General features: G+C 47.1%; 1 protein-coding gene across 1 annotated transcript in view; it reads left to right on the top strand.

Moving 5' to 3' along the window:
* The first annotated feature begins 976 nt into the window (after window positions 1-976).
* The window catches only part of LOC115081130 (extracellular calcium-sensing receptor-like), a 36,607-nt gene continuing 21,464 nt past the window's right edge, over window positions 977-16,119 (top strand). Inside the window, exons 1-3 of the mRNA XM_029585637.1 lie at window positions 977-1,255; window positions 1,362-2,186; window positions 4,270-4,497. Of these exons, the coding sequence (XP_029441497.1) occupies window positions 998-1,255; window positions 1,362-2,186; window positions 4,270-4,497 (1,311 nt within the window). The 5' untranslated portion in view covers window positions 977-997. The remainder of the gene's footprint in view (window positions 1,256-1,361; window positions 2,187-4,269; window positions 4,498-16,119) is intronic.

Consider the following 16,119-nt stretch of genomic DNA (forward strand, 5'->3'; position numbering starts at 1 on the left):
TCCCTAACAATTATAATAACCTTAACCCTAACCCAGTCCTTTAACCTTGACACTAAACTATAAGAAAGAAAACCACCTGAAGGAAAGACAAGTTGAAACCAGCGAAGCATGGTGCAGAAAATGGTGCTGATGGCACTGACGTATTGCATGATCTTTCTCATCCCTGTTTATAATGCCATTGAAGGCAGCTGTCGACTGAGCGGTGCAAACGTCACAGGATACGTGAAGCAGGGGGACATCATTATAGGGGGGATCTTCCCTGTTCACAGTGCTAAAACCAACCCCCCCGATTCCCTTCACCGATGTCCCCAGAGCCCAGCCTTGTGACACGTAAGTGGCAGAATATATTCTCCTTGCTGGTACTTCTCTTTTCCCTCTCGTTATTATTATATAAATATGAATATTAGTTCCGTAAAAGGGATCATTCTCAATTTGCTTGCAGAGTACTTTTCACCTGCAGGCCTGCATGCTCAGTTGTCAAAGTGAAGACTCCCCATGGAGTTTCTCTTCTAATATCTCTTGTCCATTGCAGACCATAGGTGCAAAGGTATAGCCTGCAGGCGTAAACTCCCCCACCAGGGTACATGCCGGGAGATAAAAAGACACCATCCCATGTATGCTGCTGGACAGTGCATGCAAGAGGTGAGGGTGGGGGTAGTGGGGCAATTCTCAGAACGTGTTTTTGTGCAGTTGAACACTCATTCAGCCATGGAAAAGCCATCTGAATATTGTGCCCTGCCCCTTCTCCCGGTCTCATCATGCAGGCGTTAAGGTTACCTCTTTATATCTCTGCCATTGTTCTTATTTTGAAATAAGAGGCGGTAGAATCACCATACTCCTAGCTGAAGATTCAGCATCTATTTCTCTATCAGGTGCCTATTTAAATTATTTATCTGTCAGATATATGGAAAGTGGATATTTGACTGATTTTCATGTATACTGCAATATTTTATTGTATTTTAGCCTACAATTATACTTTTACCAGCATGTTCAAGCAATGATATTTGTCACAGAAGAAATTAACAGAAATGATTCCCTACTGCCCAATATCACCTTGGGCTTCTGGATATACGACTCCTGTGATACCCTGTCCAGGTCCCTGCAAGGCACAATGTGGCAACTCAGTGCGCATGAAGTCCCCATCCCAAATTACACCTGCAGGGGACGGTCTCCTCTGGCTGCGGTGATTGGAGATGACAAGTCTCGCATGTCCATAGCTATGGCTCAGCTGCTGGGGGTCTATACACAGGCACAGGTATGGACCGGTGGTAATGGAAGTCAAGAGTATCTTTTGGAACATCATAGTTCTATCTATGAGTGGTATGAAAATATAACTAATATTGTTTGTGACAATTTTCCAGATCAGCTATGCCTCTTCTGTAGATGAACTTAGTGATAAGAGTCAATTTCCCTCTTTTCTCCGCACTACTCCAAGTGATGAGTTCCAGTCTCTGGGCATCGCCCGGTTGATCACCTTCTTTGGCTGGACCTGGATTGGAATCCTCGCTGAAGACAATGACTATGGTCTCATAGGGAGTCAGATGGTGAAAGAGTTGCTGGTCAAGGCTGGGGTCTGCATCGCCTTCTATGAAACAATTCCCCTGGTTTACACTGACAAGAAGGTCGGCCGCATCAGGGAGGTGGTGAAGAAGACGACTGCTAAGGTCATTGTGGTCTTTTCCACTGCCAACAACCTTTACCCAGTGATGCTGGCGATTGCAAGGAGTGAAGTGTCTGGGAAAGTCTGGATTGCTACGGATGGCTGGGCTGACTATCCAATGTTTAGCGAAAAGGAGCTCTTAAAAACTCTTAAGGGGACCATTGCACTCTCTGTTCCTACAGGCAATATTCCAAGGTTCAAGGAATACCTCTATGACCTTCATCCTTTCAGAACTACTGACGACATCTTTGTTGGGCAGTTTTGGGAAGAAGCCTTTGGCTGCAAGTGGACTGACCCCAACATGGACCAGGCCAGCAGAGAAGGGAAAATATGCACAGGGAAGGAAGACCTGAGGATGCTGGATATCATGTTCTTTGACATGACAACCCTTCGTTTTGTGTATAATGTCTACAATGCAGTGTATGTGGTGGCCCATGCTCTGCATGCCATGTATTCCTGTGAGCCTGGAAAAGGACCATTCTTGAATGGCTCATGTGGGGACATAAGACATTTTAAGCCATGGCAGGTAAGTCCTAACATTTTCATCAGATACTAGGGGTGTGCATTCGGATTGACCGCATTAGTAAAACGCAACTCATATTTTTTTTTTACTTAAAAAATTGATTCGACATAAACGATCGGATTTCCCACATATCGAACATAGATATGTTCGATATGTGGGAAATCGCGATTGTTGAGCCAAAATAAAAATATAAACCCCCTCACCCTCCTTAATCCCCCCCCCGACTTACCACAACTCCCTGGTGATGGAGCGAGGAGTGAGGACGCCATTTCTGCAATCCTTGGCGAGAAGCATGTGACGTCGGCGGCACGTCGAGTGACGCCGGCGTCACGTGATTCCCGGCTCGTTCGCGCCGGACGGCTCGTTCGGCCCAAAAAGAACTTTTGGCCAGCTTGGGGGGGTCAGGAGGCCCCCCCAAGCTGGCCAAAAGTTCTTTTTGGGCCGAACGAGCCGTCCGGCGCAAACGAGCCGGGAATCACGTGACGCCGCGTCACTCGACGTGCCACCGACGTCACATGCTTCTCGCCAAGGATTGCAGAAATGACGTCCTCACTCCTCGCTCGATCACCAGGGAGTTGTGGTAAGTCTGGGGGGGGGGATTAAGGAGGGTGAGGGGGTTTAAATTTTTTTTTTGCACATATGTACATATACCCAACTCATTGGATTTTTTTTATGTCCATATTGGCCGCAAGTGGGACCCCCTTTCGGACATAAAAAATATGAACATAAAATTTTGCTCTGCACATCCCTATCAGATACTTCTCATTAAGTATGTGTGACTTGTACATTATGGGCATGATTTTCAAAAGCATTTCATGTTCATGAAAGCAATTCTGCATGTACTATTAGATGCACTGGAAAGAAACATTTTGGAGTGGAGTTAGGGCAGGGGTATAGCATTTAGGCTCATATTTATGATTTTCCAAAGTATGGGCCTAAATCTAAATGCACAAATTTACACCTGGTAACTAATACAGAGCTGGGCGCCACATATACCCGCTAATTTTCACAACAGACTGCTGAAGAGTACCCTCGTTACTAGTACAGTTAGACTTCAATAATCAGTAATCTGATGAACAAAAATATAGCCAGTTATAGCTGGTTGAGTCTTCTCCTGAACATCCTCACATCATTTTATTTATTTATTTATTTATTTAAACACTTTTTTAGTCCGGTATTTACCTATAACCATCATATCGGTTTACAGTACTTTAACACTTATCTAACTAATAAAAGACATCATATAAGAAGTATAGTAGACATTAACTTCATTCCCACCTTATTAAAATTAATTACAATTTACAAAATTTTACTTGGGGAAGTTACCCTGCTATATTTAAAACAGCAAATTTTTTGACCAGACTTACCCTGCTAAAGTAATCCAACTGGAGCAGAATATTGGTGCTAGCCAGATAAATGTTATGCATGCCTCCAGAAGGCCTCCTGCCTTGCTTCTTTTTTGCAAACTAAATTTTAGCCTGGTAATGACTTTTCTGGGTAAAATTTTGCTGGTGTCAGGGTTGGGAAATTCAAATTTCTGGGTTTGTCCAGCTAACTTAAAAGTTAACTGGACAAACCCTTTTGAATATCAAGTTCTTATTGTTTTCCAAAGCTTTTCTTTCTTTATGGTGTAGAGATGTACAGAGCACTAAGAAAATTCCAGGCTTGAGTATAATTTTTAGGTAGTGATAACTAATGTTAGTCTAAGATATGGATTACCCCAAAATGTGGTTCTATAACAGGTCCAATAAAGATATTGGCAAAGAACCCAATAGGTCCAATAGGATGACTAAGATTTTGTACTACCAGTCATCTGCAAACAAGCCACAGGAGAATCCACTGCTCTTTAGAGCTGTCCAATGAGTTCTACAGAGTAAATCAGTAGTGCTGAATTGCCATTTAAACCATTTACCAAGACGTCAGTGATTATCAGGGAATCGTATAATCAAGTAATGCATCAATTTCCCTCTGAAAGTGCAGTGCAAATTCTGGATAAAATTGTCAAAGATGCGGTGTGCAAGGACCCCTATGGAAATCAGTTGGTGCTGTAATACCAATACAAGGATGTCTTCTTTTCTCAGCACAGCTCCTACATTACATATGGAAGGTGCATTTCCAGAATACCATGGGCCGGGAGATTTTCTTTGACCAAAGGGGCAATCCGCCAGCTGCTTATGACATTCTGAACTGGCAACTGGCTTCAAGTGGCTCCTTCTCCTATGTAAACATTGGCCACTATGATGCCGGAGCAGCCAGTGCCCTGGACATTGAGATCAACACCAGCACCATCGTGTGGAGTGAGGGGTATACACAGGTTAGATGACATCCTATCCCCCCAATCCTAGATTGCATAGAAAACTCAGATAATGCTCTATATGCCGGATGAAATATAATGTGGACAAGTGCAAGGTGATGCATATAGGGATAAATAACCCTTGCTGTAGCTACACGATGTTAGGTTCTACTTAGTTTTTGGGTACTTGCCAGGTTCTTATGGCCTGGATTGGAAACAGGATGCTGGGCTTGATGGACCCTTGGTTTGATCCAGTATGTCAATTTCTTATGTTCTTAGGAGTTACCATCCAGGAAAATGATCTGGGCATCATAGTTGATATTACATTATTATCATCAGCTCAGTGTGCTGCGGTGGTCAAAAAAGCAAACAGGAATTATTAGGAAGGGAATGGCAAATAAAATGGAGGATGTCATAATGCCTCTGCTAGGGGTGTGCATTCGTATTGAACATAAATGTAAAACGCTACTTTTTTTTTTTTTTAACTTAAAAAAGTGATGAGACATAAACCATCGGATTTCCAACTTATTCAACATAGCTATGTTGAATAAGTTGGAAATCGCGATTGTTGATCCAAAATAAAAATTTAAACCCCTCACCTTCCTTAATCCCCCCCAAAGACTTACCACAACTCCCTGGTGATCCAGCGAGGAGTGAGGACGCCATTTCTGAAATTCTTTGCGAGGAGCACGTGACGTCGGCGCCACGTCGGAGTGACGCGGCGTCACGTGATTCCCCGCAGGTTCGCGCCGGAACGCTCGTTCGGCCCAAAAGGAACTTTTGGCCAGCTTAGGGGGGTCAGGAGGCCCCCCCAAGCTGGCCAAAAGTTCCTTTTGGGCCGAACGAGGGTGCCGGAGGGAACTCGCAGGGAATCACGTGATGCCGCGTCACTCTGACGTGGCACTGACGTCACGTGATTCCCCGCGGGGTCGCTTCCGGGATCCTCGTTCGGCCCAAAAGGAACTTTTGGCCAGCTTGGGGGTGTCAGGAGGCCCCCCCAAGCTGGCCAAAAGTTCCTTTTGGGCCGAACGAGGATCCCGGAAGCGACCCCGCGGGGAATCACGTGACACCTCGTCACTCCGACGTGGCGCCAACGTCACGTGATTCCCCGCGGGGTCGCTTCCGGGATCCTCGTTCGGCCCAAAAGGAACTTTTGGCCAGCTTGGGGGTGTCAGGAGGCCCCCCCAAGCTGGCCAAAAGTTCCTTTTGGGCCGAACGAGGATCCCGGAAGCGACCCCGCGGGGAATCATGTGACGCCGCGTCACTCCGACGTGACGCCGACGTGACGTGCTCCTTGCAAAGTTGGTCAGAAATGGCGTCCTGACCCCGCTGGACCACCAGGGAGTTGTGGTAAGTCTTGGGGGGGGGGGATTAAGGAGGGTGAGGGGTTTAAATTTTTATTTGCACATATGGACATATACTCAACTCATTGAATTCTGTTTATGTCCATATTGACCGCAAATGGGACCCCCTTTGGACATATGGACATATGAACTTAAACTTTTGCTCTGCACATCCCTAGCCTCTGCATTGTTCAATGGTTAGACTTCAGCTTAAATACTGTGTGCAATTTTGGTCACTGCATCTCAAAAAAGATATAGTTGCACTGGAGAAAGTAAAGAGAAAGGCAACTAAAAAGGAAAGGCTAAAGAGATTAGGGCTGTTCAGCTTGGAGAAGAGATGACTGAGGAGGGATATGATAGAGGTCTAAAAAATCATGAAAGGACTTGAACAGGTAAATGTGAAATGGTTATTTACTTTTTTGGATAATACAAAGAATAGGGGGCACATTTAATCATTTAATTGGAATCAGAGAAAATTATTTTTTTACTCAACGTACAATTAAGTTCTGGAATTCATTGCCAGAGGATGTGGTTAAGGCAGTTAGTATAGCTGGATTTAAAAAAGGTTTGGAGAAGTTCCTGGAAGAGAAGTCCATAAACTGCTATTAATCAATTGGAAATAGCCACTGCTTGCTGCCAGCTTTAGTAGCATGGGATCTATTTAATGTTTGGGTACTTGCCAGGTACTTGTGACTTGGATTAGCCATTATTTGTTGCGCCGGAGGTGGACCCTTGGGCCAAGGTGGGGTTGACGCTACTTGTAGGAGGAATGCTACGGGTCCCCACCATTGGCAGGCAGAGAGGGATGATGGATGGAGGCTGGTTGGCGCTTCACCAATACCAGCCCTCGTTCCCTGTGGGTTGAGCCTTTGGGTGCCCGGGCTGGCTGGACTTAGGTGGCCTCCATCAGTGGTCGTCAATGGATGGATCGAGGTCAGCCCAGAGGCAGCAACTAGTGTAGTTATCAGTCTGTACTGGACAAGGCAGAGTCCCGGAGACCCGGGCGCCAATAGGAACACAGTCTGACAGAGGGCGCCCGAGCAAGAGCAGGATGAAGCCTTAGTGAACCATGTCCAGGACAAAGGCTGAAGGGATGTCTTGAAGCAAGCTGGGTTCAGGGCTGGCAGCAGTCTGGAAGCAGTGGCAAGCAAGGCTGAGGTCTAAACGAGAAGAGAGTCAAAGGATGGTCAGACGAAGCAGAAGTCCAGGGCTGGAGAGAAGCAACAGCGTAGTCAAGCGATGCAGAGGTCTAGGCTGGAGAGAGGCAATGGAGTGGTCAGGCAATGCAGAGGTCTGGGGCTGGAGAGAGGCAACAGAGTAGTCAGGTGATGCAGAGTTCCGGGGCTGGAGAGAAGCAACGGAGTAGCCAGGCAATGCAGAGGTCAAACCAGATTAGCAATCCGAAGGAGTGACGAAGGAACAAGAACTCAGGAACAAGGAAACAGGAATGAAGGCAATCAGGATCAGGAACCAGAAACAGGAGAAGCAACGAAAACTCGACTAGCGAGGGGACCTGTTGCAAAGGCAATTTGAAAGAGCGGAGCCTAGGCTTATATACCGGCACTCAGCCAACGTCATCATCCGAGGCTGCGGCCAAGTTCCTGCCGCGGGCCCTACTAAAGGATCAGCTGTGCACACACTCGTGCCTAGGGAAGGGTGCGGCGCTGGTCGGGACGGCTTCTCTCCGCGGAGCATCAGGAGCTGTAGCAGAGCCGGAGGCCCCAGGGGCAGCCCGAGGATGGAGCCGGCGGCCCACAGCCGCCAGAGACAAGGGACCAGATGCTGGATCACTTTGAAAGAGGTGAAGGGGCCGAGCCGTGGGTCTGCTGCGGCTGGCGCACATAACAGTACCCCCTCCTCTACGTCCCCACTTTGGAAGTCTGTGTTTGCCCGGATGGGCATGATGAAACTGGAGGAGGCATTTCTTATCCAGGATGTTACAGGCTGGCTCCCACAAATTTTCTTCAAGGCCTTAACCCTCCCAGGAATGCAGGTATTCCCACTGGCGGCCCCTATGGCGGACATCAAGGATTTCGTGGACCTTATAAGTGGTGTTGAATCCGCGACCAGCGGAGGAGATGCAGGAGTCTTTTGTGAAGGCCAGGATAGGACCACAGGTTTTAGGAGTGATACGTGGAACGTATTGTGGATTCTCAATGTAGGCGGTAGCCGGAGTTGGTAAGTTACTGGTCTGACACGACAAATGATTGGAAAAGGTCCAATATGCCTTGGTGCAAACCTCTGAGAAGGTATCTTGAGCCGAATATAACGGTTGCTTAACCAGACTTTCTGGTCAGGAAGGAACTCAGGAGCCAAGCGTCGATGGCTGTCAGCAGATCTCTTGGCCTGGGAAGCGGCTTGGCGTAAGCGAAGATTTGTCTGGTTCCAAAGTGCCTTGAGGGCGTCGGCAGTGGCTTGCACAGCAGGAGAAGGCACTGACAATGGAATGGGTAGCGGTGGTCGTGTTTGTTTCCCATAACGATGGAAAAGGGTGAGGTACCTGTGGCAGCGGCAATGTGGGAGTTGTGGGAGAACTCTGCCCAAGGAAGAAGTTCCAACCAATTGTCCTGACGATCGTTTATATATGCGCAGAGGAAGGACTTCAAGGAGCGGTTTGTACACTCTGCTTGTCCATTGGCTTGAGGATGGTATGCTGTTGTTAAACTGATGTTAATGCCAAACATTTTACAAAGGGCGTGCCAGTATCTGGTGATGAATTGAGGGCCTCTGTCAGAAACAATGTCCTTGGGTAGGCCGTGTAGTCGGAAGATGTGATGAAAGAACAGGCGTGCCAATTCGGGTGCAGATGGTAGGCCCGGAGGAGGAACAAAATGGACCATTTTGGAGAATCTGTCAATTGTAACCCATATGACCGTGTGGCCTTTAGATGGTGGCAAATCCATGATGAAATCCATAGAAAGATGTGTCCACGGTTCTTCAAAAGCTGGAAGTGGCTGGAGTAAACCCCAAGGTCGCCCAACTGGGGGTTTATGTTGATCGCAAGTGCTACGGAATTGACATACGCTTTAGCATTAGAGACCATAGTGGGCCACCAGAAGAACCGCTGGAGCAGTGCTAGGGTTCGCGCTTACCCTGGGTGGCCAGCAAACAGAGCCATTTGCCCACCAGAGGTCTCTTTCATGGAGTCGATGGGGCACCACAGTTTTCCTAGTAAGAACAGGATGAGTAGCCAAAAGACAAATGCAGGCTGGGTCAATAATATGACCAGGATCATCTGGTTTGTCTTCAGGTTCAAATGAACGTGATAGGGCATCTGCCTGGAGATTTTTCTCTGCCAGGCGATAGCGAAGCTCGAAGTTAAATCTGGAAAAGAACAGAGCCCATCGGGCTTGACGGGCATTGAGACGTTGGGCTTGGCTCAAGTGTTCCAGATTTTAATGATCTGTGAACACGGTAAATTTGTGTTGGGTGCCCTCTAGCCATGGGCGCCATTCCTCCAAAGCCAGCTTGATGGCGAGTAACTCGCAGTTTCCAATACCGTCATTTTGTTCTACAGCAGAGAATTTGCACCAGTAGAAGGAACACGGGACCACAGATCCGGACGCAGAGCGTTGGTTCAGGACCACCCCCGCTCCAATCGCGGAGGCATCTACCTCAACCAGGAATGGACGATTAGGGTCCAGATGATGGAGACAGGATCCAGTTAAAAAAGCCTCCTTGAGGTGATGAAAGGCAGAGATAGCCTCCGGGGTCCAGTTTCGGGTGTCCTGGCCCTTACGGGTTAAAGCTGTAAGAGGAGCCGCCAACCTAGAGTAGTGTGGTATAAAGTGGCGGACGTAATTCGTGAATCCTAGAAAATGTTGAAGTGCTTTCAGGCCCACAGGTTGTGGCCACTCTTGAATTCCTTTTAATTTCACAGGATCCTTCGAGAACCCTTGTTGGGAGATTTTGTACCCCAGAAAGGGCAAGCTGGATTTTTCAAACAGGCACTTGTCCAATTTTGCGAACAGGTGGTTCTCCTGAAGCCGTTGAAGTACCGTACGAATGTCAGTACGGTGAGTGGCCAGGTCCTTGGAGAAGATAAGAATGTCATCCAGGTTCGCCACAACTTTGATGTACAAGAGATCCCTGAAGATTTCATTAATCATTCGCTGGAAAACTGCAGGTGCATTACAAAGGCCGAAGGGCATCACTAAATATTCGTAATGTCCATCTCTGGTGTTGAAAGCAGTCTTCCAGATGTCATCAGGGCAAATACGCACCAAGTTGTAGGCTCCGCGTAAGTCTAACTTGGTGAAGATAGAAGCTTCGTGTAGCCGATCAAACAATTCAGATATCAAGGGCAGAGTGTACTAGTCCTTGAGAGTGATCGCATTCAGACCATAGTAATCGATACATGGTCTTAAAGATCCATCCTTTTTTGTGATGAAAAAGAACCCTGCACCAGCAGAGGAGGTAGAGGGGCGAATGAACCCCTTCTCAAGATTCTCCCGGATGTATTCCGTTATGGCCTTGTTCTCGGGAAGAGACAGCGGATAAGTATGCCCTCGGGGGGGGCGTAGTTCCAGGCAGAAGATCGATGGAACAATCAAATCTCCGAAGCGGAGGTAGGAGGTCCGCCTTCTGCTTTGAGAACACGTCTTCGAAGTCTGCATAGGGAGCAGGTATGCCTGAGGAAGTGGTCGCCAGAGGAACCACTGGTGGGGGCGCCACTTTATGAAGACAAGTTTGGTGACAGGTGACTGTACCACATTTAATGGGCCAGTGGTGGGAACATGCCCGCAGCACCTCTCGATGACATTAGGGCTTCAGCTCACCTCTGCAATGGGTCAGCTACATCTGTATGTTGAGTTATATGCTGCTTTATTCTGCATTCCTGAACCTGCCTTGTCTCTCCTGCCCAGTCTGTGTTGTTTTTGTCCAGTCTTTCCTCCATCATGCCTGCCAATGTCAGGTCTTCTCCTCCTATTCTTGGAATGACTTCTAGATCTGACCTTAGCCTAGACTCGAGCACTCTTTCCTTCAGCCTACCTCTGAATCTTGCTTGGCTATTGGCCATTATTGCCTGCCATCCGCCACTGACCCTTTCCTAGACACTGACTTTCTTAGTTTGCCACTTGCCTCTGACCCCTGACCTACATTTATGCCTGCTCCATAGAGATTATTGCCTGCCAGCCCCCAGAACCCAAGGGCTAAACCTGAGGGGAAAGGGATTGGTGTAGGTAAAATTCCTAATCTATCTCTTCTCAGCATAGATCCTCCAGCTGTTGGTGAGGACCTATAGGGCCTTCCATGTAGCTTGAGCCAACCTCACCACAGCATAAGGATCCACGAATCTTACAGATTGCTGACGCCATGGATCTGATGGTCTTGTCCTCATTCCATTCAATACTGAGCCTGGCTCAATGGGTCCAAGAGCAGCAAGAGGTACTGAACCAGGACACTGTGATTTAGAGAAACTCATGCACTGCATGAATACCTTGACCCCAGCTCCAGCTCCATATCCAATGGTTTTGCCTCCAGTGGCTTCACCTTCTGGGAGTTCCATCTCCCCCTCCAGACCAGTGTTTTAATTTCAAGCACCTCCTCAGTACATGCAGATTCATTAATTTATGCTGGATGCACTTTGAGCTGCACTCCAGTCTTTTCCCTACAGACCAGTCCAAAGTGACCTACATTCTTTCCTTGCTCCATGGCATGGTCTTAGCCTAGGCCTCTCCCCTATGGCAATGTGAGGATCATCTGCTCTATAGTCTTCCTTACTTCCTCGGCAATTTTGGCTAGTCTAGAGGAACCCAGTCGTACATGCTTCCTGGCCACTGGTCTGCTTTGGATATGCCAATTTGCCCAATTTCTTGGAGAGTATGCCACCAAATTCCATACTCTTGGCTCTGAGTTGAATTAGGAAGAAGACAGTTTTATGGCCATATTTTGGCAGGGACTTTCGGGCAGAAGTGAGGATGAATTGGTGGGTTGAGACATCCCAACATCACTGAATTCTTTGATCTTCTTGGCTGGTCGTATTGATTATCGATTTTAGGAAAAGGCATGGTCAAATAAAGCTTCTCTGGCTTGCTGTTTTTAACACTTGCTGACAACGGCTCCTGCTCCAGATTCCAGGACCTCAGAGAAACCTATGCAACTGGGCAGAATTAAGTTCTACCAGAGAAAAAGCTTTGCAGAAGGCAGTTGGGCCTCTGTTTATACAGAGCAGGCCATCGGCACATGGTTTCCCAGTGCCCAGATAAGTAGGAAAACTTGCATGCCTAAGGTTGACGGAGAAGTAACCTAGGTCGGACTTCTTCCTCCCCCCTATTATTGGTTCCCATCTCAATTTCCATGGTACAGGGCCAGTTTCATACAGAAGCCTTCCTAGATTCCGGGATAGGAGGGAATTTTATAGACCAAACTTTGGTCTGTCAATATCAGATACCAACCATTTTTTTTAAATAACTGGTAACCATATCCTCTGTTTATGGGGATCCTCTCCCAGGCCAGCTCATTGAGGTCACAATTCCTTTGTCTTTTCACAATAGCCTCCTTCACTTAGAGACCATATAGTTTCATGTAATTCCTCAAGCTGTGAGCCCAATTATCTTGGGTTGGTTTCAGCAACACCAGCCAATAATCAACTGGGCCTCCTTGGAATTAGCCCAATGGAGCTTCTCCTTCTTCAGCTTCTGTCTAACATCTGTTCAGCCTCCAGTCCCCTTGACTCTTGCTGCCATTTTGCTGGCATTCTTCCACAGTATGCCAATTTCTCTGATGTCTTTTCAAAACAGCAGGTGGAAACACTACCACCACATCGTATCTATGGCATAGACCTCCCCCCTGACAAGATTCCCCCACGAGGTAGGGTCTATCCATTATCACCACCAGAAACCAAGGCCATGAGGAGAACCTGGCGAGGGGCTTCATCCGGCTTTCTTCCTCAACCGCTGAAGCAGGCTTCTTGTTTGCGGCCAAGAAAGATGGAAATCTCAGACCATGTATTGATTACAGTGATTTCAATGCCATCACTAAAAAGAATTGTTATCCTCTGCCCCTCATCTCAGAGCTTAACCACCTGCAAGGTGCCAAGATCTTCACTAAGCTGGACCTAAGAGGAGCCTATAACCTCATTCTCATTAAACAAGGGGATGAGTGGAAAACAGCATTCAGTACCCAAGATGGGCACTATAAATATCTTGTTATACCATTTGGACTCTACAACGCCCCTGCTGTATTTCAAAGTATAGTAAATGAAATCTTTAGAGACCTTCTCTATTCCTACATAGTGGTCTACCAGGATGATATTTTTATCTACTTGAAATCCCTGGCATCGCACCGTGAACATGTCAGACAAGTACTCCAATGACTATGAGACCATCATCTCTATGCAAAACTTGAGAAATGTCTCTTTGAACAAGAGCAACTCCTCTTCCTGGGCTTCATCATTTCTCGCACCAGTCTTCTCTTGGACCCCGCAAAGCATAAAGTGATCCTAGACTGGCCCCAGCCTTTGGTCTTCATACTCTACAAGTTCTTAGCATTCACTAACTATATTTATTATTTATTTTATTTATTTAAAATCGTTCATATACTGTCGTTAAGTTATTTACCATCACAACGATTTACAGGAAGGCACAAATCATAATATACATTAATCGACATTTAATAAAAGTGTCAAAAATGGTTCAGTAACAAAGTGTGTTAAAATATACAGCTATATGCGGAGTTAGTTTGGAATGTCCCAGTGAAACCTGAGTCATTTATTTATTTATTTATTTATTAACTTTTATTTACCGACATTCGTGAAGCACATCATGCCGGTTTACAAAGAACTCAGGCGGGAAATACAATGAAACAGAGTAACAATATAACAATATAACAATATAACATTAATAACAGAACCAAAAATCAGAATACAAAAAGAACCAAAAGGGGCAAGGATGGCGGGGGGAGGAAGGGGGGAGGGAGCGGTGGGGGAGGGGGTATGGGAAAGAGGGGATGGGGAGCGGGTGGAAAGGCGTATCTAGATGAAGTATACGACAACAGAAACAAAAATGAAATAAAAAATAGAAGAGGGAGACTATGTACAGTTGAAGTATGTACAGGTACATACCAGCTATATTAATTAGGCGACAGTATTCACTAGGATATAGTTTATTTAAAGGGAATCTGGAGGTGCAAAGGCGAGAGAGGTGTGCTCGGGGAGGTGGTAGCGGCCTGGAGGCCCAAGGATCAAGGGATGGCTAAGAGGAGGGAGAGGGGGTGGGGATGGGTCGGGCTAAGGCTAAGTCATCTTCTAACTTTACAAAGTTACTGTGTGACAGATCTGAGCGCTTAGTATTACTATCAATTCATTCCTGGGTACTCCACTATCGCAGCTTTTCTCACCGCCCTGACCAGAAAAGGTGCTGACACCTACAATTAGTCCATGGAAACAATCAATAGCTTACAGGCTCTTAAACACACCTTCTCTCAAGGACCTTGCCTGCAACATCTGGATCCTGATCATCCCTTCATCCTGGAGATAGATGCCTCTACCCTTGGGGGTCAGAGCTGTCCTCAATCAACACAATGCTGAACAAACCCTTTTTCCATGCTCCTCCAGGACGTTTTCCCTGGCTGAGAGAAACTACACAATTGGCAATCAAGAACTCCTGGAAGTCAAATTGGCATTGGAGGAATGGCATAGAAACATATAGAAACATAGAAATGACGGCAGAAAAAGACCAAACGGCCCATACAGTCTGCCCAGCAAGCTCCCACACTTATATTCCCATACTTATCTATTTCACCGACCACCAAGTTCAGGGCCCTTGTTGGTATCTGTTTGATTCAAATCTCCTGCCACCCCCTGCCATTGATGCAGAGAGTAATGTTGGAATTGCATCAAAGGTAAATCATAAGGCTTAATGGTTAAGGGTAGTAACCGCCGCATCAAGCAAGTTACCCCGATGTTTGTTTACCCAGACTGCCAGACCAATACCTTGTTGGATGTTGTTTGAATGTAAATCCTCTTTTCCACATTTCACCCTGCCATTGAAGCAGAGAGCAATGCTGTATATGCATTTCAAGTGAAGTATCAGGCTTAATTGGTTTAGGGTAGTAACCGCTGCAATAAGCAAGCTACCACCATGCTAATTTGTTTACCCAGACTGAGTAGTTCAGTCCGTGTTGGTTGTTGTCTGAATGCAAATCCTCTTATCCACATTTCCCCTTGCTGTTGATATAGAGAGCAATGTTGGAGTTGCATTAACCGTGTGAAGGCTTAGGGGCGGATTTTAAAAGCCCTGCTCACGTAAATCTGCCCGGATTTATGCGAGCAGGGCCTTGCGCGCTGGTGCGCCTATTTTCCATAGGCCTGCCGGCGCGCGCAGAGCCCCGGGACTCGCGTAAGTCCCGGGGTTTTTTGTCAGGGGCGGGGCCAATCAACGCGGCGTTTTGGGGGCGGGACACGGCATTTCGGGGGCGGCCCCAGGGGCATGGCCGCACCCTCCGGAACCGCCCCTGGGTTGCGTCTCGGCGTGCCAGCGGCCCGCTGGCACGCATGGATTTACTTCTCCCTCCGGGAGGCGTAAATCCGTGGACAAAGGTGCGGGGGGGTTTAGATAGGGCCGGGGGGGTGGGTTAGGTAAAGGAAGGGAGGGGAAGGTGAGGGGAGGGCAAAAGAGAGTTCCCTCTGAGACCGCTCCGATTTCGGAGCGGCCTCGGAGGGAATGGAGGCAGGCTGCGCAGCTCGGCGCGCACCGGCTGCCCAAAATCTGCAGCCTTGCGCGCGCCGATCCTGGATTTTAGAAGATACGCGCGTATCTACTAAAATCCAGCGTACTTTTGTTTGCGACTGGTGCGCCAACAAAAGTACGCGAATGCACATTTTTTAAAAATCTACCCCTTATTGAGTAAGGGTAGTAATCACCAGGCAGTAGCCATCACCATTTCAGCAAGCCACCCCCAGAACCTCCTACAGGGGGGTCAAGCATCGAATCACAACCTACACTTATCATAAAAATCTGGAGTACCTTCAACAAGCTCAACAACTCAATCCTAGACAGATCCACTGCTTCATCTTCTTCTCCTGGTTCATTTTTGAGCTCTACTATCGACCAAACGCCAAGAGTCTGCGGGCGGTTGTACTTTCCTGCTCCTTTCAAATGGAAGTAATCATGGAAACCCCTCAACACATCATTGATCCTGCAAGAATCATTCTCTTTGCTGCTACACCTGTGCCTTCTAGGGAATAGTAATACCCAAAAGGCTTCATGAAAAGTAAGGTTCTGTATCTTTGGGATAAGGTCAACAATATTAAGACAGCATTGGACATGATAATGAGTTTGGACAGTGTGACATAAAT

This window comes from Rhinatrema bivittatum, chromosome 19 (assembly GCF_901001135.1).
Source record: "Rhinatrema bivittatum chromosome 19, aRhiBiv1.1, whole genome shotgun sequence".
Taxonomy (NCBI): domain Eukaryota; kingdom Metazoa; phylum Chordata; class Amphibia; order Gymnophiona; family Rhinatrematidae; genus Rhinatrema; species Rhinatrema bivittatum.